The sequence below is a fragment of the Scardinius erythrophthalmus genome, assembly GCF_964197995.2.
Source record: "Scardinius erythrophthalmus genome assembly, chromosome: 14".
Taxonomy (NCBI): domain Eukaryota; kingdom Metazoa; phylum Chordata; class Actinopteri; order Cypriniformes; family Leuciscidae; genus Scardinius; species Scardinius erythrophthalmus.
Window position 1 is genome coordinate 26,771,610 of NC_138234.1, and position 21,806 is coordinate 26,793,415.

General features: G+C 39.6%; 1 protein-coding gene, 1 long non-coding RNA gene and 1 pseudogene across 3 annotated transcripts; all 3 read left to right on the forward strand.

Moving 5' to 3' along the window:
* Positions 1–482: 482 nt before the first annotated feature.
* On the forward strand, positions 483–1,373 carry LOC308702200 (beta-1,3-galactosyltransferase 2-like; the record flags this gene model as incomplete). The annotated part of the gene is made up of 1 exon (XM_081384867.1): positions 483–1,373. The coding sequence occupies one exon, from the start codon at positions 483–485 to the stop codon at positions 1,371–1,373; it is 891 nt and encodes a 296-aa protein (XP_081240993.1).
* Positions 1,374–9,137: 7,764 nt separating this feature from the next.
* LOC308701749 lies at positions 9,138–11,659 on the forward strand. Its single transcript, XR_014031499.1, has 3 exons — positions 9,138–9,402; positions 9,937–10,074; positions 10,339–11,659. It is a non-coding gene; the product is annotated as an uncharacterized lncRNA (long non-coding RNA).
* A 1,250-nt stretch (positions 11,660–12,909) lies between these two features.
* LOC308702201 (beta-1,3-galactosyltransferase 2-like) lies at positions 12,910–13,745 on the forward strand (annotated as a pseudogene). The gene has a single exon. The product of its transcript is annotated as a beta-1,3-galactosyltransferase 2-like (transcript).
* Positions 13,746–21,806: the final 8,061 nt, after the last annotated feature.

The following is a 21,806-nucleotide window of genomic DNA, read 5'->3' on the forward strand; positions in this document are numbered from 1 at the left end:
TATTTGACTGTCACATACATACAGAAACTGCACAGACAAATGGTAATTTGTGTGTGTGTGATATTAATACCAATAGCAAACAATTTGATCTTTTATTAGAATGGTGTTATTGTCACTGGCTGTGTGTGTCTGGCGCTAAAACTTACTCAGCGAAAACATTGCATGAAAAAATAAGTGTAGTGCTACTCAATCTTTCGAAATAATTAGGACTGATTGTGTCAAAAACTAATCCAAGGGAGATTATTTAATATTTTAATGCTTCTCTTTCTCCTTCTTTCTTCAGATGCGGTTTGACTCCGGATAGAGCTTTAATGTGTCACATTAAAACAAGATTCATTCTGATGTTCACGATTACATTATCATTGTCTAGTATGGCTTATATCTATTTCTCTCTCAAGCACCATCACACAATGTTTAATGTTGTAAATCAGACTCAATCCTATACTGAGGGCTTGTCTGGCAAACATTCTTTCTGGAAAATCATGCAAACATCTACTGCACTGAACAAACCCACAGCATCCATTAGCACCAAACCCATTTCAGTGCATCATCATATAGCTCATCCAAGCAACTATCAGTTCATTCTTGATTACCCTGATAAATGTCAGCAGAATCCGTTCCTGGTCTTGATGGTCCCTGTGGCGCCCCATCAGGTAGAAGCTCGTAACGCCATCCGGAGCACGTGGGGGAGTGAGAGCACAGTCCAGGGAAAAGCAGTGATGACTCTGTTCTTGGTGGGTTTGACTGGAGGATCCGACTCTGAAAAAGCTCAACAGCAACTGGAGGAAGAGAGCCGACAACACAGAGACTTACTGCAGAGCAACTTTGTGGACTCGTACTTCAACCTGACCATAAAGACCATGGTGATCATGGACTGGTTGGCCACTCGTTGCCCTCAAGCCAATTTCAGTATGAAGGTCGATTCTGACATGTACTTAAATCTGGAAAACTTGATGACTCTCCTATTGGCACCCAACACACCCAGACAGAACTACATCACTGGTTTTTTAATGTGGAACCAGCATGTCATCAGAAACAAAAAATCTAAATATTACGTCTCAGAGGAGCTGTACCCCGAACCGAAATACCCCACATATGTGCTGGGAGTAGGATATGTTTTCTCCAATGACCTTCCCAAAAAAATAGTTGAGGCTTCCAAGGACGTGAAGCACTTTAACATAGAGGACGCATATGTGGGCACTTGTCTGAAACGGTTGGGCATTAAACCCTCACGTGCACCAGATCCTTCTCAGTTTCGGACCTTTATGAAGGATTCTAAAAGTCACAACCTTTCCAAGGTCATTACAACAATCGCTAGGTCACCGAAGCAGATAATAGAGTTCTGGCAAAGTGTTGCAAAAATATCCCACTGACCATTTTGTCTTGATACCCCCTTAAATTTTTTTTTTTTTTACAACTTATAAACATGCTCAATTTAAAGTGGTAATTTCAAGTCATTATGTGTTGCAATTTCAACTTATTTTTGTATACATTTACACAAAAGAGGCCATATTCACAAAACATTTTATCTTACCAATCCGAAATTTTCATGTGCGTTTTTTCGTATTTGTCATCCTAAAAATTCGTCACGCACAGAAACCTTGCACACTGAGTCCGATGCCTATTAATTAAAAAAATCACAAAACAATACAAAATGGAGCCTTCAGGGAGTGAGGATGATTTTGATGTCCTCTCTTCATAAAAAGAGGGGGGGGGGGGGGGGAGAGGAAATATTTGGTCCATCCAGAGCAATTCAAAATTTACTTCACGATGTCAGTGGCTCAGTTTGATGCTTTGCTAGCAATCTGGAGCCACACATTAAAAAGACCACCAATTTCTGTAACCAATTGATCTGATTAGTTCTGGATTTTGGCGTTTGCTTGTACATGGTTCTGAAATGACCTCTCAAAATGCTTGCTATGGATGCGAATCTGTAGCATGCATTTTGAGAGGTGTTTTGACAATTCAGAGCCACTGAATGATGAATACAAAAAAAAAACACCACCCAGACTCCTCACACTCGGCTGGTTCCTATTCCTAGCTGGGAATACTTTGGGTTTAGGCAAAATTTCAAGCTTGGAGCCCTCAATCCCCTCGGACGGCACGCTAAATACCCTTATTTTACTCGTTAAGGGAAGAGCAGGGGCGAAAGTACCATTTTTTTTCAGAAAAACATAATTTGAAAAGATGATTTTTTAGACAGTGATATTTTGCTGTGGTCAGTCATTCACAAGTGTGGTCTATCAATACCCAACCCCAGGTCTTTACCAATTAGGCTACTTTCACCCCCGTTCTCACTCAATCATTCGTAAGTGTGAACTTGTGAAAACAACTGCCACAGGTAATCGGGCATTATTTATTTATTAAAGATTTATTTTTGGCATTTTTGCCTTTTTATTATGATAGGACAGTGAGTAGACAGAAAGCGAAGTGAAGTGGGAGAGAGAAAGCGGGGACGGGATCAGGAAAGGTCCTCGAGCCGGAACTCGAACTTGGCTCACCCGAGCTGCCCACAAGCCTATCGGTGCAAAAGATGGGAAATTCTTTTTAACTTGACTGCAATGTTTTATTCTCCATTATTGCATGTTGCCTGTATATAAATGAACCTTTATATCATGTCATCGCAGATTAAAATCTATAAATCAAAATATTCATTGCATTTATGTAGAAAAGGCTTAGCACCCAAAGCTCTATCGCCACTAGTGGAAAACGAAACCATAGCCGTACCAGCTGGCTCGGATCAGCACGGAATGAAATGGTTAAGCGAACAGAACGAGAAGTATACAGGTGACGCATGAGTTGCACCTGTCTTTGATTGCAAAGGTAAAATGCAGTCAACAAAATCCTTTTTGCCAAATGCATGACAGAAATGTGTGCACTTAATTATGTTCTTATACTTTTTTTAAAAATAGTATTTTTATTCATGATAATATGTGGATGTGGATTAGATTAATACCAATAGGCCTACTATTTTTTGAAAAAGCACTTGTTAACTGTTGAGAATGTTCTCTAGGCTTGTAATCAAAAATAGCCTAGGACATCTGTACATTTGTTTGTTGCAAATTTACAGACAATGCAATTGAGATGTTTACATTTGCTTGTTGGAGTAGACTTATATTGCTATAACTGACAACAAAGTTTCCTATTTGTATTAGCATAATTTCACAAGTTTTATAGTTAAAAAAATCTTAAAAAAAAAAAAAAAATACATTGTTGAATTCCCCTAATAAAAAGTCAATTGAGTAAGACGGTGTAAAAGGTGTGAGTGTGGATTAGTAATTTGGCACCTTGGTATGAAGGAGAAAAATGTTGGCCCTCGTCACTATCGAAGTTGCCCATCCCTGGTGTACAGTGTCTTCGGGCGGATTGCTGAGGCAATAGACATTTTTGGGATTGTTTTTGATTTGGTTTTAGTCAAGTGAAGTCAAGTCATCTTCATTTATATAATGCTTTTAACAATGTAGATTGTTCCAAAGTGGCGTTACATTGATAATAGGAAATTAAAGTAACAGAGATTGTTTTGTCTTAACAGCAGCTCAAGAATAAAGTTATTGTCCAGCTAAAGTTAGTTTTGATTGATTCACTTCAGTCGCAACGATCATTATTTATTAACTTAGGGGCCGGTAACACGACACCGTTTTAACAGAAAACTCTTAAGTTCTTTCTGCGCAAACTTAAAAAACGCAAACCCGTGAGAACGCTGATGGCGTGCACATGCGTATTACGAGTTCAGTCTATAGGTATGCGCGTTTGAATATATGTCCGCAGGTGTGAATATATGCGCGCAGGTAGTCCTTCCCTACAAACCAACCCTCAACAAACTACTTGTCTGGCCTTAAAATTTATAATACAGAACTTCTAATGCTTCCGCATAGCCACGTGAACCGGAATCATCCCGACAATGCTTTATCTATACAGAGGTAAAGAGAAGGGAAGGAGGCCTTCACAGGGGAGAGACTAGTTGATACTTCAGGACTGTGTTGTCATCGCGCCCAGGCGCTGGTCCTTCATCAGATCTGGATACGCCCTGGATCCGGCGGACTGTGGTAAACCTCGGGATAAACAGAAAGACTAATATTAGTGCAGACACCATTCTTCTTATGATGTAACGAGTTCATCAGGATTTATGGGAAGTGTTCCCATGTTCCGGCTGACCTAAACTATGCAGCCTAATATTGAATTATAGAAGTTTATAAAGTGTTATGTGTATGCTAGGCCATAGAGATGTGTTTTTAGTCTAGCTTTGAACTGACAGAGTGTGTCTGCTTCCCGGACAATGTTAGGAAGAAGGAAAAGGATCAACCGCCAGCGGTCGATTTTGATACTCTAGGTATTATCAACTGGCCGGAATTTTGAGATCGCAATAGACATGAAGGACTATAATGCGTTAAGAGCTCGCTCAAGTACTGCGGAGCTAAACCATTTAGTGCTTTGTAAGTAATCAGCAATATTTAAAAATGTATACGATGTTTAATATGCAGCCAATGCAGTGTTGACAGAACAGGGATAATATGGTCATACTTCCTGGTTCTGGTAAGAACTCGAGCTGCTGTGTTTTGAACTAGCTGTAGTTTGTTTATTAAGCGTGCAGGGCAACCACCCAGTAGAGCATTACAATAATCTAGCCTTAAGGTCATAAACGCATGAACTAATTGTTCCGCATTTGTCAATGAGAGCATTTGACGTATTTTAGATATATTTTTAAGATGGAAAAATGCGGTGGTACAGATACTAGACACGTGACTTTCAAATGAAAGATTGGTATCAAAGAGCACACACAGGTTCCTAACCGACGACGAAGACTTGACAGAGCAGCCATCAAGTGTTAGACAGTAGGTTATTACGTGAGGATGTTTTTTGTCCAATAATTAGAATCTCTGTTTTTTCAGAATTAAGAAATTACTAGTCATCCAATTTTTTCATATCAGCTATGCATTCCGTTAATTTTGTGAATTGGTAGGATTCGTCAGGGCGTGAAGAAATATAGAGCTGAGTATCATCAGCATAATGCCATGCTTCCAAATGATATCTCCCAAGGGTAGCATGTACAGAGTGAAAAAGTCACTTAGGAGTCTTCTTGACTACCCATATGTGTTTTACAGCATCAGTAGAACCTTCTGTGTTTTAATGTGAAAAAGTGCTTTCTCCACTTAGTTGAATACAATTTTTGCTTTTCTGAATATATTGAAATTGAAAGTATAATAGTATAATTACAGATTGACAATTTAAAATGTCATTTATTCTCAGAGAAGAGGGTTTTTTGTGCATTTTAAGGAAGTATGGGAATAAACACAATGTTGTTTTGAACAGTTTTGTATTTTTTAAGAATTGTATAGCCTACAATTTTTGTGACTTTCAAAGAAATTTATAAAATGAGATTACATCAAATCAGTCTCAAGTGAATTATAAGTACTCATGTACGATAAGTTGTGGTTACTACAAGGCAGTGGGTTCCCTCAATTTAAGTAAGTAGACAGAACTCAGGAAAAACTTGTTAGTTTTAAGTTCAGAAGACTGACATTTTTAAGTAATTGCAACTTAATTAGATTAAGCTTGGAATTGTCAAGTTCACATAAGATCCCATAGTTCATTGTTATACCTGAAAATGTTCACAGTTATTAAAAACTCTTTAATGTATTGAAAATAAAATCAGTTTCTTATATACTATTATAGTATTTATTAACATTTTGAATGAGATTTAAAATGTCAAATTCCCTGAAGTTAACTGTGTGCTTCTGTCATTGTCATTTTTATTAGTTTCTGTTTTTTTGGGTTTAAAAAAGAAATCCATCTAATATTTTATATTTTAGCTTTTAGCTTTATCTCCACTTTTCAATCACAAAAATGATTTTTAATAGTTTTAGTCATAGTTAACAATAACAAGTGGAAAACATAGCTGCAAGCAGCAATCATCGGGACCAAGCACAAGAAGACGAAGAAGACATGCCAACATGGTTGGGAGTGTCAGGCCAACTGCAGCAAGGAGCAATTAAAGACATTTAAAGATGAATTCAGAAAAAATGGCTGAAAAATCATATACATTAACTAAAAATATGAAAAAATTATCACTTTCGACCAATAGGTGGCGTAGTTACAAAATTGATGTGATGTGGTCAGAATTAGGTTACAATGACAAACCTTAAGGCCAGTGGCATTACAATAGGCAGATTTATTCAAAAGTTATTAGCATTTTTGGAAGTTTCGTCTCGATTGTTCTAACGGTTTCGAAGATATTGGCAAATGTGCTTTAAAAGCGCTAAACACAAACCGTAAGGCGAAACCTAGCATGTGTGGTATTGTTTAACTCGGCAAGGATTCAGGAATGTAATGAGATGAAAATCAGTCAACCACAGCCAGAGTTATAAGCATTTTAAAATTTAATTTGCTGGTTCAAAACTTCTCATGCTTCAAGGTATCGTACTGATGACCCATACCGAGTTTCGTAACAATTCGTTCATAAAATACAGCATTTTGGTACAAAATTCAAAATGGTCGACGCCTAAAATGGTCAATATGGATAAATGCGCCAAAACGCAGCATGTAGCCTCAGGTCATGCTTGTGATGACATGTACCAAGTTTGGTCTGAATACGATAAAGCGTTGTGGAGATACAGCCTTATGTCTGTTTTCGCAAGCGCTACGTAAAATTTGTTTGTGAGTTTATCGAAAACATTTTGACGAATCAACTTGAATTCCATAACTTTTTGTCGGCATGGTCTGGAGATGATCTGGTTAAATATTCGTGAAAATTGGAGCAACGGCCTAGGAGGAGAAAAAGTAGGTTTTTCAAAAAATTCAAAATGGCGGACAAATTTTGACGGAAAATGACGTCATAGGGTGCATTCGAATCGGCTTGAGCTAAGGAATTTTGTTTCTAGCCCTTATGGTTCAAAAGTTATTAGCATAAACATGAGTGGAACTTAGGACAGTTGGTGGCGCTAGAGGGATTGAGTTGGAGACTCCAAATTTGCTATGGGCCGCCATAGACTCCCAGAGCGGAAGAAGAAGAAGAAATGGAAGAATAATAATAAGAACGGGAACAGATACAATAGGTGCCTCCGCACCTTCAGTGCTTGGCCCCTAACAATGCCTGAGTATATACTAACTATACACTACTGACCAAAATGCATGAAGGTAAAGATGAACTATGTTTCCCAAAAATGCATATTTCTTTGTTTTAAAAACATATGTTGTTATGTAGAATACTACAATTACATATTTCAGAAAACATTGTGAAAGAGGTTTCAATGGAAGTCAGACAGGAAAAACCGGCACGGTCACTTTTTGTGCAGCTTACTCATGAGATAGATCAACTTCATAACATAATTGACCTTCAAATACATACAAAAACTCCACAGAAAATTGCAGACTGCCGCTAAAACTTACTCAGCGAAAACATTGCATGAAAAAATAAGTGTTGTGCTACTCAATCTTTCGAAATAATTAGGACTGATTGTGGCAAAAACTATTCCAAGGGAGATTATTTATTATTTTAATGTTTCTCTTTCTCCTTCTTCAGATGCGATTTGACTCCGTGTCACATTAAAACAAGATTCATTCTGATGTTCACAATTACATTATCATTGTCTACTATGGCTTATATCTATTTCTCTCTCTCAAGCAAGTTACGCACCATCACACAATGTTTAATGTTGTAAATCAAACTCAGTCCTATAAGCATCTGTCCTGCACACAGGAAATATATCAGTTTTTCCTTTCAGAGCGAAGTGTACACATTTTTTTTATTCTTCCATTCAGGCTCAGCCTAACTCTGCACGGGTTCAGCAGGTGCAGAGAGGCAGTGTTAACAGCGCTGAGGCACAATGAGCCCAGAATATCTGCTTATCTGGACGATTTTCTGATATGCGCTCACTCACGGGAGTGTGTGGAAAGGGACACAGAGATGCTCAAGTCTCATCTCTTGAATCTGGGGTCCAGAATCAACTTTGGGTATGTGTGGCAGGGCTGCCGTAGATCTCTTTGCCTTGCAGGCAAACACAAAGTGTCTGCTGTATGTTTCTCTTTCAGGGATGAAAATGTGCCTTTGGGTGTGGATATGCTGGCACATTTGTGGCCGAACGTGTTGCTATGCATTCCCACCGCTGAGTCTAATTTCTCCCACCCTGGACAGAGTAAGAGAAAACCAATGATCTATCCTTCTGATAGCCCCTCGTTGGCCGGTGAGGCTGTGGCAGGCAGCGATTGCCCAGCTGGACCTGCACTGTCAGATGCACTGCACTGGCAAATATTTTACCCACAACCTGGAACAAGTCGATCTTTGTGTCTACGCCAGTGAAGGGTTCAATTTAAACACATTCGGGCTTCTGCAGAAGGTTATAAACACTATCCAAAGCGCTAGAGCCCCATCAACTGTATGGCCTTAAATAGTGTTTGAAAGAGAACATTAGGTCACTTGCGTAACCCCGGTTCTCTGGGAACAGAGCAAGGTATCTGACCAAGCTTCCCTACTCGCATAACACAGGGGAAGAGCGTGCTTAGAATGCCGTTTTGGGTTTCATAGCTGTATATATAGAGAGGGGGTGGGCTCCTTATCATGAGCTGTGATTGTAACTGTAAGCTGAGGTGTAATAGGTGCTTCCAAAGTCTATCACGCCTGGGGATGTATAGCAAGATACATCGCACTGTTCGCATAGATAACTTATGTTTTAGATGTATGATTTTGATGTTTAAATAAAGTGGCGTTGATATAAGCATGGTTGTATTCCCTAGTTGCTTGAAAACATTGTTGTTAGTCATAATTATTTGGATCCGCATCACAAGTCAATCAGCAATTGTAATTCAGTTTCCAATTCTAGACATGCCCCTGTGTCTGTGTATGCTGTGTCTCTTCATGTTCTACACAGATTTATGCAATGTAGAGATCCATTTCCTGTAGAGTTTAGATGTAAGAGGTTATTCATAGCAACAACTTGTAAAGGTGCAATTTTCTGAGAGCTCCGACTTGTACCATGTGATCGCTGTACCACCTGACCATTTTTTCATTGATAGTGTTGCCATAGAAACACTCAATCTTCTAATTATGTCATCTGGCGTGACTGCAGTGCTCCTCCAAACCTAATCAAACACACCTGAACAAGCTAATCAAGGTCTTCAAGATTAGGCTACTAGAAAGCTACACGCAGGTGAGTTTCATCAGGGTTGGAGTTACCCAGACTTCCTTGGATCTATAAATCTTTGGACAGCAATTTATGCAGCACCTGTTTTTGGTGTAGTTTTGTGTGCCTCACTGTTCCTACTGACTGATTAATTCAGTGCGTTTTCCAGTAAAGTTGATTGTGAGATCACAGGTCAAGAGGATGACAGCTCGAGTGTACGGCTCGTTGGGTGTTGTTTTATTGTGTCTGTCTGCATGTTTGAGCACAAACCATGCTGGAGTCATAGGTGAGAAGATCTTTTAGCTTCATTACACCGCCTGAAGAAATGCATAAATAAATGCCTTACAAAATATGATGTTCAGTACAATTAGTTGTAATAGTAAACTTATGAACAACATATTGATGGATGTCTTCTTTCTGCATTGTACTTTTATAACACATCTCACCAGTAGTTGGATAGGTTTTAATGGCACTCTGTGTCTTTGAAACTAATTGTCAGTTTAGTTATAAATGGTATTTCTACTTGATTTGAAACAGATAAATGTATGAATATTTTCAAGTTTGAGATGCACACTGCGAAACCCCTGACTTATAAATACTGAAACTATTACAACAACACTCCTGTGGTGTCTAGTAAAGATGTCGGTCATGCCGTGGAGGATGTACTTGTGATTGAGACTGCTCTGGAGGACAATGTTAATTAAACTAACCTAAATGTGAAACTATAAAGTAGAATTTAGTAAAAATAGTAGTATTTTCTTGTAAAATCTACTCTGATCTTTGACCACTTTTTTTCATTTGCCATGTGTCTGTATCACAGCAAAGCCAGGACAGTGTCCAAACACAAAATCTGGAGGAGGAAATTGTGCAGAGTTGTGTTCCTAAGATAGTGACTGTCCGAAACATGAGAAATGCTGCAGCAATGGATGTGGACGTCAGTGTATGGCTCCATTAACAGGTATTTATGTTCTATTAGTGTTTGAGTCAGCCTTGTTATTTCAGTTGGATGTATTTTATCGTTCACCGTGTATTGAGTATTGAGCCGATGGCACAGTTTCAAGCACAGGATTGCTTTACAAATTTAATAGATGAATAACACTTAAAATACAATTCTTTCTCGAAGTACAATTTTCTGTTCATGCTTTGCGTGTTTTGTACTGTACATCTAAGACTGAATGTTGCAAAACGGACTGACTAAAGCTGACTAACTGAATCCATGCAGTGAAGCCTGCAGCTGAACCAGCAAAGCCTGCAGTTTGTGCTGAAAACTGCCAACAAACTCACCCTGATGCCCCATGTTCTGGCCCTAAGGGGGGTCCTCCAGAGTCTGTACTGATGCCTGCGGTTGAACCAGTGAAGCCTGGGGCCGAACCAGAAAAGCCTCCAGTGAAGCCTGCAGTATGTGCTGAAAACTGCCAAAAAACTCACCCTGATGGCCAATGTCCTGGCCCTAAGGGGGGTCCTCCAGAACCTGTAGTGAAGCCTGCATCCGAACCAGAAAAGCCTGCAGTATGTGCTGAAAACTGCCGAAAAACTCATCCTGATGCCCCATGTTCTGGCCCTAAGGAGGGTCCTCCAGAGCCTCTGGTGAAGCCTGCGGCCGAACCAGCAAAGCCTGCAGTATGTGCTGAAAACTGCCAAAAAAACTCACCCTGATGGCCAATGTCCTGGCCCTAAGGGGGTCCTCTAGAGCCGGCAGTGAAGCCTGCATTCGAACCAGAAAAGCCTGCAGTATGTGCTGAAAACTGCTGAAAAACTCATCCTGATGCCCCATGTTCTGGCCCTAAGGAGGGTCCTCCAGAGCCTGTGGTGAAGCCTGCGGCCGAACCAGCAAAGCCTGCAGTATGTGCTGAAAACTGCCAAAAAACTCACTCTGATGGCCCATGTCCTGGCCCTAAGGGGGGGTCCTCCTGGCCATAAAGAATGTGGCCATGCATGCGGTGTTGATTTTGTTGGGATGTTTTTCCTGTTTAACAAATAAATCGCATACTTTAAGTCTCTTTTATTTTATTAATTTGCCTGAAGAGTTTCATTTTATATTGCAGCAGCTGTTGCCCAAAGTGGTTTACAATAACTAAACACAAATAACAGTACAAAGAAAAAAAAAAACCTAGACTAGGTAATGCTCAAACACCCATCATGAAGATGCCCAGGAAGTCTTAAGATGTGCTTTTAACATTTACTTAAGTACATTTTTCATGCATCTGTTCTTAAGTAGAATCAATAGTGCATACTTTTGACTTTTACTCTGTTACTTTTTGCACCCTGCCAAAACAGAGATTGAAAAAAATCTCCATGTTTTCGGTGATGATATGGTGATGAGCGTTCATGTAACATGTAAGGGTGGCGCTGCCAATAAAGCACCTAGAAGCTGTCGCAAAGAACCGTCAAAAATGACTAGGAACATGTAAAATATAGCAAGGAGACATTTTGTTTATTAATAAACAAGTGTTTTCTGTGTCAGTGTCGGCTGCAAAGATGAAGTTGACGATGCTGACTCGCGATCTTTGCAGTAGTGAACACGCCAGAGAGAAATGCACATTTCTTAAGGATTACATAAGCAGATAGCAGTCTGTTTTCTTTCGTTTTGAATTGCTCTGTTTAAAAGAAGACATTTCAAGCTTTCTATATATATATATTTCTCAGGTCTGTGAGGCAAGTATACGCTGACCTTATACGCTTACACCTTAAGCATATATATATACACCTTATACACTGAGTTTCGGTTCATTTATGAGACGAGCTCCAGTTCACACGCCGGCGCCTCCGTGTCGTGATTATCTATTGTCTGCCTATATTTACTTATTTATTAAATCCAGGCAATTGGTTGATGAAGCTGATTAAAATTAAGATACAATTAATACAAAATGAAATTCACTTTAAAGAAAGGCTTTGCGCTTTCTGTTTGAGGTCTCTGTGAAAGTTTTAAAGCAGTCTTTTAGTGCCTCTTTCAGAGCGGTCACGTCCGTAACATTGTTTTTTCTTCATAAATGCGAACACAAAAGATAAAATGAATATGTTATGTTCTGTGGAGTGCCAACCCTTCTTTATCCGGTGGGTAGTATTAATTTTGTTTTGCGCAGTGTAATTCACAGAATTACTAAAAATATTTGGCCACCTAAAAATTAAAGATTTTTTTGTGTCACGTCCGTAACGCATGTGTAGCCTATTTCCCTCATATTAAATATAAAACGCATGTGTCTATAGACTGATATTTTGCTAATGTCTGGACTCCTTTATTAAGGAAGTATGGATATATAAACAGTTTCAATATGTAGCCTATTAAATGCATTTTCTGAAAATTTATATTTCAAGTTTTTACTGCAAATGTCACGTCCATAATGCGGGGATTCCCCAATTTTAAAGAATTTATCCTCAACTAGTTTTGTGGTGTAGGTCTATGTATTGTATAATGTTAACTTCAAATAAGGGGTGTGTCGCAATTCTGCCTTCTCACACCGTGACACAGGTTCGTGGATCTGAGTGTCGCGATTTCGGTTTCATATTGCATATTGTTAAAGCCCTAATTATTAGAATATAGACATTAAGATAATAAATTGTTATGCAAGTACTTTTACTTTTAATACTTAAAGTACATTTAAAATCAGGTACTTTTTTCAGGTACTTTTTACTTTTTACATAAGTAGGGTTTTCATTGTGGTACTTCTACTTTTACTAAAGTAAATTTGTCTCTGGTTATTTGTACTTTTACTTAAGTACTGAGATTCAGTACTTTCTCCACCACTGGTCCTATACTGAGGGCTTGTCTGGCAAACATTCTTTCTGGAAAATCATGCAAACACCTACTACACTGAACAAACCCACTTCATCCATTAGCACCAAACCCATTTCAGTGCATTATCATGTAGCTCATCCAAGCAACTATCATTTCATTCTTGATTACCCTGATAAATGTCAGCAGATTCCGTTCCTGGTCTTGATGGTCCCTGTGGCGCCCCATCAGGTAGAAGCTCGTAACGCCATCCGGAGCACGTGGGGGAGTGAGAGCACAGTCCAGGGAAAAGCAGTGATGACTCTGTTCTTGGTGGGTTTGACTGGAGGATCCGACTCTGAAAAAGCTCAACAGCAACTGGAGGAAGAGAGCCGACAACACAGAGACTTACTGCAGAGCAACTTTGTGGACTCGTACTTCAACCTGACCATAAAGACCATGGTGATCATGGACTGGTTGGCCACTCGTTGTCCTCAAGACAATTTCAGTATGAAGGTCGATTCTGACATGTACTTAAATCTGGAAAACTTGATGACTCTCCTATTGGCACCCAACACACCCAGACAGAACTACATCACTGGTTTTTTGATGTGGAACCAGCATGTCATCAGAAACAAAAAAATCTAAATATTACGTCTCAGAGGAGCTGTACCCCGAACCGAAATACCCCACATATGTGCTGGGAGTAGGATATGTTTTCTCCAATGACCTTCCCAAAAAAATAGTTGAGGCTTCCAAGGACGTGAAGCACTTAAACATAGAGGATGCATTTGGGCACTTGTCTGAAACGGTTGGGCATTAAACCCTCACGTGCATCAGATCCTTCTCAGTTTCTGACCTTTATGAAGGTCTTTCCAAGGTCATTACAACAATCGCTAGGTCACCAAAGCAGATAATAGAGTTCTGGCAAAGTGTTGCAAAAAATATCCCACTGACATTTTTGTTTTGATACCCCCTAAAACAAATTCATTTAGAAATTATAAACATGCTCAATTTAAAGTGGTAAACTAAGGTCTTTATGTGTTGCAATTTCAACCAGTCCGAATTTTTTGTGTGCGTTTTTTCGTATTTGTCATCCTATCAAATTCATCACACACAGAAACCTTGCACACTGAGTCCGATGGCAATTAATTAACCCGTAGCGGAAAAATTCGCAAAACAATACAAAATGGAGCCTTCAGGGAGTGAGGATGATTTTGATGTCCTCTCTTCATAAAAAGGGGGGGGGGGGGGGTATTTGGTCCATCCAGAGCGATTCAGAGTTTACTTCACAGATGTCAGTGGCTCAGTTTGATGCTTTGCTAGCAATCTGGAGCCACACATTAAAAAGACCACCAATTTCTGTGAACCAATTGATCTGATTAGTTCTGGATTTTGGCGTTTGCTTGTACATGGCTCTGAATTGACCTCTCAAAATGCTTGCTACGGATGTGAATCTGTAGCATGCATTTTCAGAGGTGTTTTGACAGTTCAGAGCCACTGAATGATGAATACAAAAAAAAACACCACCCAGACTCCTCACGCTCGGCTGGTTCCTATTCCCAGCTGGGAATACTTTGGGTTTAGGCTAAATTTCAAGCTTGGAGCCCTCAATCCCCTCGGACGGCAAACTAAATACCCTTATTTTACTCATTAAGGGGAGAGCAGGGGCGAAAGTACAATTTTTTTCAGAAAAACATAATTTGAAAAGATGATGTTTTAGACAGATATATTTTTGCTGTGGTCAGTCACTCACAAGTGTGGTCTATCAACACCTAACCCCAGGTCTTTACCAATTAGGCATCTTTCGCCCCCGTTCTCCCCTACTCAGGCATTATTTATTTATTAATGATTTATTGGCATTTTTGCCTTTTTATTATGATAGGACAGTGAGTAGACAGAAAGCGAAGTGAAGTGGGAAAGAGAAAGCGGGGACGGGATCGGGAAAGGTCCTTGAGCTGGAACTCGAACTCGGCTCACCGAGCTGCCCACAAGCCTATCGGTGCAAATGATGGGAAATTCTTTTCAACTTGACTGCAATGTTTTATTCTCCATTATTCAACGCATGTTGCCTGTACATAAATGAACCTTTATGTTATGTTGTTGAGTTATGTTACACTATTGTTGCAGCTAGCGTTGCATTCAGAGGAAAAGAGTGGACGATAGAGATGAATCATCTTTAGCCATTCTTGGCATATTTATGTCTGAGCTACAGACACATCAGTCTCACGGTCTGACAGCTTCAGTTTTTAACTATGGCAAATCAACCGGCACAAACATAATGACGCAAACGCGTCCTCTATAGCCAGCACCTTAGTGCCCCCCGTATGTTCATGCCACGGGATGCACCATACAGAACAGTACAGCATTACATTACGTAATATACAACTGAGGACATAATGAACATATTTTAACACCCCCACTTGTACTCAGGTTGCTATACTCTAAGCAAAAAAAAAAAACTGAATGAATGTGGACCCCTGTCATACACATATCAATCTCCAAAAAGAGCACCTGCAAACCTTTTCAGTTTCAACTTAATTACAGGTTTGGTCATTACATCAGCAATCATGTTTTCAGTAGAAGATATCTACTGATTAGTAGATAGTTGTACATCAGTAGAACTTATGTTATCAGATAACTACTTGTAGTTATCTATACCTCCCAGTAACTGCTCTAGGTATAAACACTCCTGTATGGTTGAAGCCAGTGCCATATATTCCGCCTCACATATGGATAGCGCAACAGTAGGCTGCTTTCTAGTCTTCCACGAGACAAGGAAGCTGTTCTGACTAAGGCTCACACAGTATCCCGTGGTACTGCATCTGTCACTGTATATAAGACTTCCCACAGCCTCCCTGTACATCCTGACATCTTCCATCTTTACTGCATCCTCAGTATACTCTAGCTTTTGCTCACAGGATGTTTCTCTGGTCCTACAGTCTTGCATATTAAAACGCTGTAGTATCCTGTTAGTGTCCCTCTGCTGTGACATCTTTGCACACCCATCTGACTGACTGAAATCAATACCCAGAAAATGTTTGAGTTTGCCCAGATCTTTCATTTTAAACTTTTCTGCAAGCATCTCTTTCACCTTTTTCAGTCTCTCTTTATTGCTTGCTGCAATGATCAAGTCATCGACCCATATGATTATGATCACCTTTTCTTCTTTTGACTCTTTGGCATAAACACAGTGGTCGGCTGGGTTTTGTGTGAACCCATCCTCAGTTAGACAATAGTGCAAAACCCTATTCCAACTTCGCCCGGATTTGTTTTAGACCATAAAGTGATATCTCTAACTTATAAACTATACCCTCTTTCTCTTGATAACCCTCTGGTGGATTGATGTAGATCTCATAGTCTATGGGAGCGTGTAAGTACGCTGTTTTTACGTCCATTTGGTGCAGGAGTAAATTCTCCTGTGCTGCTTTCTGTAGCACCACCCTTACACCCGTCAAGTCTGCCGTGGGTGAAAACATCTCCCCATAGTCTACTTCCATTCTCTGGCTGTAACCCTTGGCCACAAACCGCGCTTTGTATTTGTCTTTTTCATCTACATCAGTCTTGATAGAGTAAACCCATCAACCCCCCGCTGTTTTCTTGCCTATTGGCAGTGTTGTCGGGGGAAAGGTTTTGTTCTCGTTCAAGGACTGGATTTTCCTGATCCATGGCTTTTACCCATTCTTTAGCTGACTCCATTGCTCCCCCAAAAGTCTGTGAAATGCCACACACCGCTCTGCAGCAGTAGTCTACCGTGATACGAACCTCATCACTATCACTGTCTTCAGTTACAAAGTCATCTAAGTAACTCAGTGTTCTTCTTTCTCTAGTCGGATACCTCCTGCTCTCGGGTTCACCACTTGTCACACTCTGTTGTGTTTAATTATGGTCACTAGACCTCGTTATTGCACCTGGACTATCACTATGTGCACTTCTACTCCGTACACTTGGCTCTGGAGCATTTTCTGTACTCCTACTCTATGTGGTCTCACTAGTCCTGGGTCTCACACTGTCATAGCCATCACTTGGATCTGGCTCACCTGTCTATGTCTGTTTTTCTACCGCTGCCTTGCTCACAAACTTCTCTAGCCTGTGTTTTTGTACTTTGTTCGTATCTGGATGATACACCAAATACGCCGGGCTGTTCTTGTCATAACCTACAAAACGCCCCCGGTCACATCTGGAATCAAGTTTTCCCTTGTCCTGTTTGTACGTGTAGCATACAGACCCAAACTTTTCCATTTTACATACATTAGGCTTCTTGTCTGTCAGCAACCCATAAGGAGTCTGCCCTGTACGCCTGTTAAAGCACCTGTTGCATATCATTGCTGCTGTTTGTACTGCGTTAGTGCCATAGCTGCTTTGGTAGTACACTTTCAACTATCATGCACCTACCCATTTCAAAAAGAGTACGCCAACCCCTCTCTGCAGTACCGTTCTGGTGTGGGGAATACGGAGCTGACGTTTCATGTCTGATTTTGTTTTTCCTCAACAGTGCATGGAAATCACCACACGTAAACTCTGTTCCGTTGTCGGATCTGATGCACCTCACATTCCCGTATGTGGATACATCTGCTTGGAACTTTTCCATAGCCTGTACTGTGTAACTTTTCTTCTTTAGAAAATATACAAACACTGCGCTCGAGTAATCGTCAGTAAATGACTGCACATATTTGTAACCATCTACTAACTCTGTGGCTACTGGACCTGTGAGGTCTGTGTGTACCATCTGTAAGGGAGCCTTTGCTCTGGTATCAGGGTCCCTATTTCTGGTTTGGGCAAAATTTCCTGAATACACACCTCACACTCTTGTTCGGGTCTGCCTGTTTTGCCCTTGATCTGCATACCTTCAACAACATTCTGCAACTTAAGAACATCACATCGTCATAGTTACAGTGGCCTAATATCTCGTGCCATATCTGTATGTCGTGACATGCATTACACTTATCATTAGACTCAGCTTCAGTATGCAAATAATACAGCCTGCCATATACGTGAATGTTAAATCTGGTACCGTCTCTGGATATAAGGGCGTCTGTATCTTCTTTAAAGACAACCGTAGCCCCACATGTGGTTGCTGCCTTCACTGAGAAGATGCTTTGGGGGTACGACGGTACGAACAAAGCATCTTTCAGCACCGCCTTGCGTCGCTTTCCTCCGCTGTCGATGAGGGAAACCTTAGCATTTCCGCTCCACTGAGCGACCCTGCTGCACCGGGTGCCGTTTGCCAGCTCGACACTGTGCGTTTCTGGCCTGAACACGCAGTCGAAACTCTTGAACAAGGTTATGTCCGTGATGATATGAGAGGTAGCCCCCGTGTCCACCATCAGACCCCTCTCCTGGATGTCGTTGGGTACCGGTCCCTCCGTCTCTCATCTTGAACACGTAGTCCTCATCATCTTCTGAGGCTTTACTCGCACCATCCTTTTTGTCCTTACTGCCCTTGTCCTTACGCCTACACGGGGCGTCTTTGTGTGTGTCACTTCTGCAGAGACTACACCATGTTTTCTGTCGACATCCTTTCGCTCGGTGGCCTTTGGTGCCGCACTTGAAGCACACCATCTCTGTGTTGTCCTTGATACAGCCACATGCGCTCATCTTGAATATTGCGAGCAGGCGGGGGCGCCGTGAGCGCTGAGCGAGCAGGTACGTGGTACAAGTCGAAAAAGATGGATAAAGCAAAAATCTGTTGGGACTAAAAATAGAAAAAGAAAGAGGGAAAAGGAGATGGCATGTCAATTGATGCGCCAGCAGCTAAATAAGTGGATGGTCTAAGGCAACAGGTAGGATTTAAAGTGTGACGTTCACGCATGACGGCTTTTTGGGCCGATACATCTAATATTTCCTTTTTTTTGTCTTTGTCTTAACGGCCCATAAAACTCGTACATTGGCGGCCCATTCGTTTTGTTTTGTTTTGTTTTGCTTAATTGGCAGCGCTGGGTCAGTGCCTTTGTAATGCATTGGTCAAAAAAAAAAAAGTAAAAAAACGTAGTCAAAAAAAATTGTCAAAGAAAGTCAGCGTTAGTTTTTTTTGTGTGACATTTTTCATTAAACACGTAAGATCAGCGGCCCATTGGTTCTTTTCTTGATTGACACTGGGCTGGCCCAATCACATCTTTAATGTGAAGTATAGAAATTAGTACAAAACTAATTATGAAAGTTTCCTTTATTTTTCAGTGCATTTGTTGCTAAATTTACAAAATTGTTGCTGCATCCCTCTGACAGTGGGTAGTTGCGCCCCTTAAGCGAAGAGAATGAGAAGTATGAAAGACACTGGTAACGCAAGAGTTGCACCTGTCTTTGATTGCAAAGGTAAAATGCAGACAACAAAATCCTTTTTGCCAAATGCATGTCAGAAATGTGTGCACTTAATTATGTTCTTATACATTTTTAAAACTATTTTTATTCATGATAATATGTGGATGTGGATTAGATTAATACCAATAGGCCTACTATTTTTTGAAAAAGCACTTGTTAACTGTTGAGAATGTTCTCTATGGCTTGTAATCGAAAATAGCCTAGGACATCTGTACATTTGTTTGTTGCAAATTATCAGACAACGCAATTGAGATGTTTACATTTGCTTGTTGGGGTATGCTTATATTGCTATAACTGACAAAGTTTCCCATTTGTATTAGCATAATTTCACAAGTTTTATAGTTAATAAAATCTTTATACATTATTGAATTCCCCTAACAAAAAGTCAATTGAGTAAGACGGTGTAAAAGGTGTGAGTGTGGATTAGTAATTTGGCACCTTGGTATGAAGGAGAAAAATGTTGGCCCTCGTCACTAATTAGGTTAAGCTAGTTCAACTTGGAACTGTCAAGTTCACATAACAATTTTATTAGTCATTTTAAGGCAACAGATGTCTTTGTCTTTTTTTTTTTTTTTTTTTTTGTCAACTGATCACTTTTTACAGTGAACTTTTCACAGATCTAGAAGCTGGTTTTAGTGCTAAAATGCTTTGTGAAATACTCTTGGAGCAAAAATTCCTAAAATTAGGACTGAAGTGGCCATTATTTTTAAGAGATTTTCCTAAACCTGCAAGCTAGGAGCTACAGCTTTAAGGTGTTTTGTGAATACAGCACCTGATATGCAAAGAAAAAAAAATGTGCAGAACTATCATTCAGTCTTCCCCAAGTTCTGCTTCATGATTCTATTAAATCAAGAGTAAATAAACCTGAATTTATTGGAAGGTGTGCATTAAAATGTGCCTAAACACAATTAACTATATAATTATTTATCTGCTTCATGTGTAGGCTACACTTCGTGTGCAATAAAACATTTACATTCAAAACAGTTTAAGTTTGAGACTAAATGTAGCAATATGTTTTTAGTCATTGTTCTATTATCAACAATTGTTCTTTCTTTCTTTCTTTCTTTCTTTCTTTCTTTCTTTCTTTCTTTCTTTCTTTCTTTCTTTCTTTCTTTCTTTAAACCAAATTTTAGTTTTATTCGTTGTCTGGAAAAATTCATTAGGAAATGCTTTTCAACCTTCGTTGTGTCAGAGCGCCGCCCTGCTGGCCAGAATCTGCTGCTGTCACTCATTGAAGCATTACCAGATTGAACCACTAGATGGCGATACTAAAACGGTTTGATAACAAGTAGCAGTATAATATTATATAATATAATTAGTGCTGTCAGTCAATTAAAAAAAATGAATTAATCACACATTTTTCCTGTAATTAATCATGATTAATCATCAACTTAAAGACAGTATATTTTAAATATTTGTTGAAATGTCATATTTTTTTTAATGAATGCCAGTATCACTAATACTAATACTAACGAACTGACTCTGAATTTTAGTATTACTTCTTATATGAGCATCCTTTTTCAAATAGGCCTACAAGGTCAATATTGATTTTCACTAACGACAAAACAACAAATTATCCGTGAATTTATATGGAGCTATAAGCTTTAGGAGCTTTCCCTCTTTAGGCAACTCTCCTCCCTGTTACATTGCATTTCGGAGATCGACTATTTTAAGCCTTTATTGCTCAGCGTCGTGCCTAACAACGCCCCTTAGCTGTTCTAAATCCACTATAAAACACGGCTTCAAGCGGCGTACATTTAACTTACCAATTGGTGGCACTATGTACCATGTGGCTTTGCTTCATGAAAGCACTGCTCTATCCCTAAACAAAAGGTCACACTCACTTCAGCCCCTCATTTCATTGAACAGACATGTCAGGTGATATTATGTATATATATATATATATATATATATATATATATATATATATATATATATATATATATATATATATATATATATATATATATATATATAAAATAATAAAGGGGCGGTGTTAGGTCCAAAAAAGTAATTGGTTGTCATAGCGTGCAGTTAGGTTTTTCATACAAATTTAGCCAATTTAGTCCTTCCTCTGAAGAAATTCATAATATGTCACGTCACATACCAAAACGGTATTTATTGTTAATAAGTAGTTAATAATTATTGTCAATAATTTATTGAATTTCGTATTAAAATTAACAGAATTTGAGAGGTTATTTGTTTCACATGAAAAGTAACCTGCTCTGTCTTGTCTGTACTCTTGTTTGTAGTGCTAACTAGACAATTACACACCAACTCAGAGATTAGGTTTAAAACAAACTGTTGACTAGCCTATATCCTGGTGCCAGGATCCCGACGCCCTGTTCCAAATGTTGATAATAGCTGATATTGTAAATAGCAGGTAAGAAATGTAGGCTATCTTATTTCTTTAATGTTCTTCGTCCGCCTCCTTTACGGCTGCTCCTTTGATTTCTTGCCACAGTCAGTCATTTTTGGATTTGCACATGGTTTTCGCGTACATATGATACGCACTTTATGGCGTGTAATACGCACGCCCTCCTCACCCCTAATCCTACCCAAGGGTTTACAGTGCGTATCATTTGAACGCAAAAACTCTTTTTGGCGTATAAATGATACGAGAAATATCATTCGTGCTATAGATACGCACTGGTTCGAGG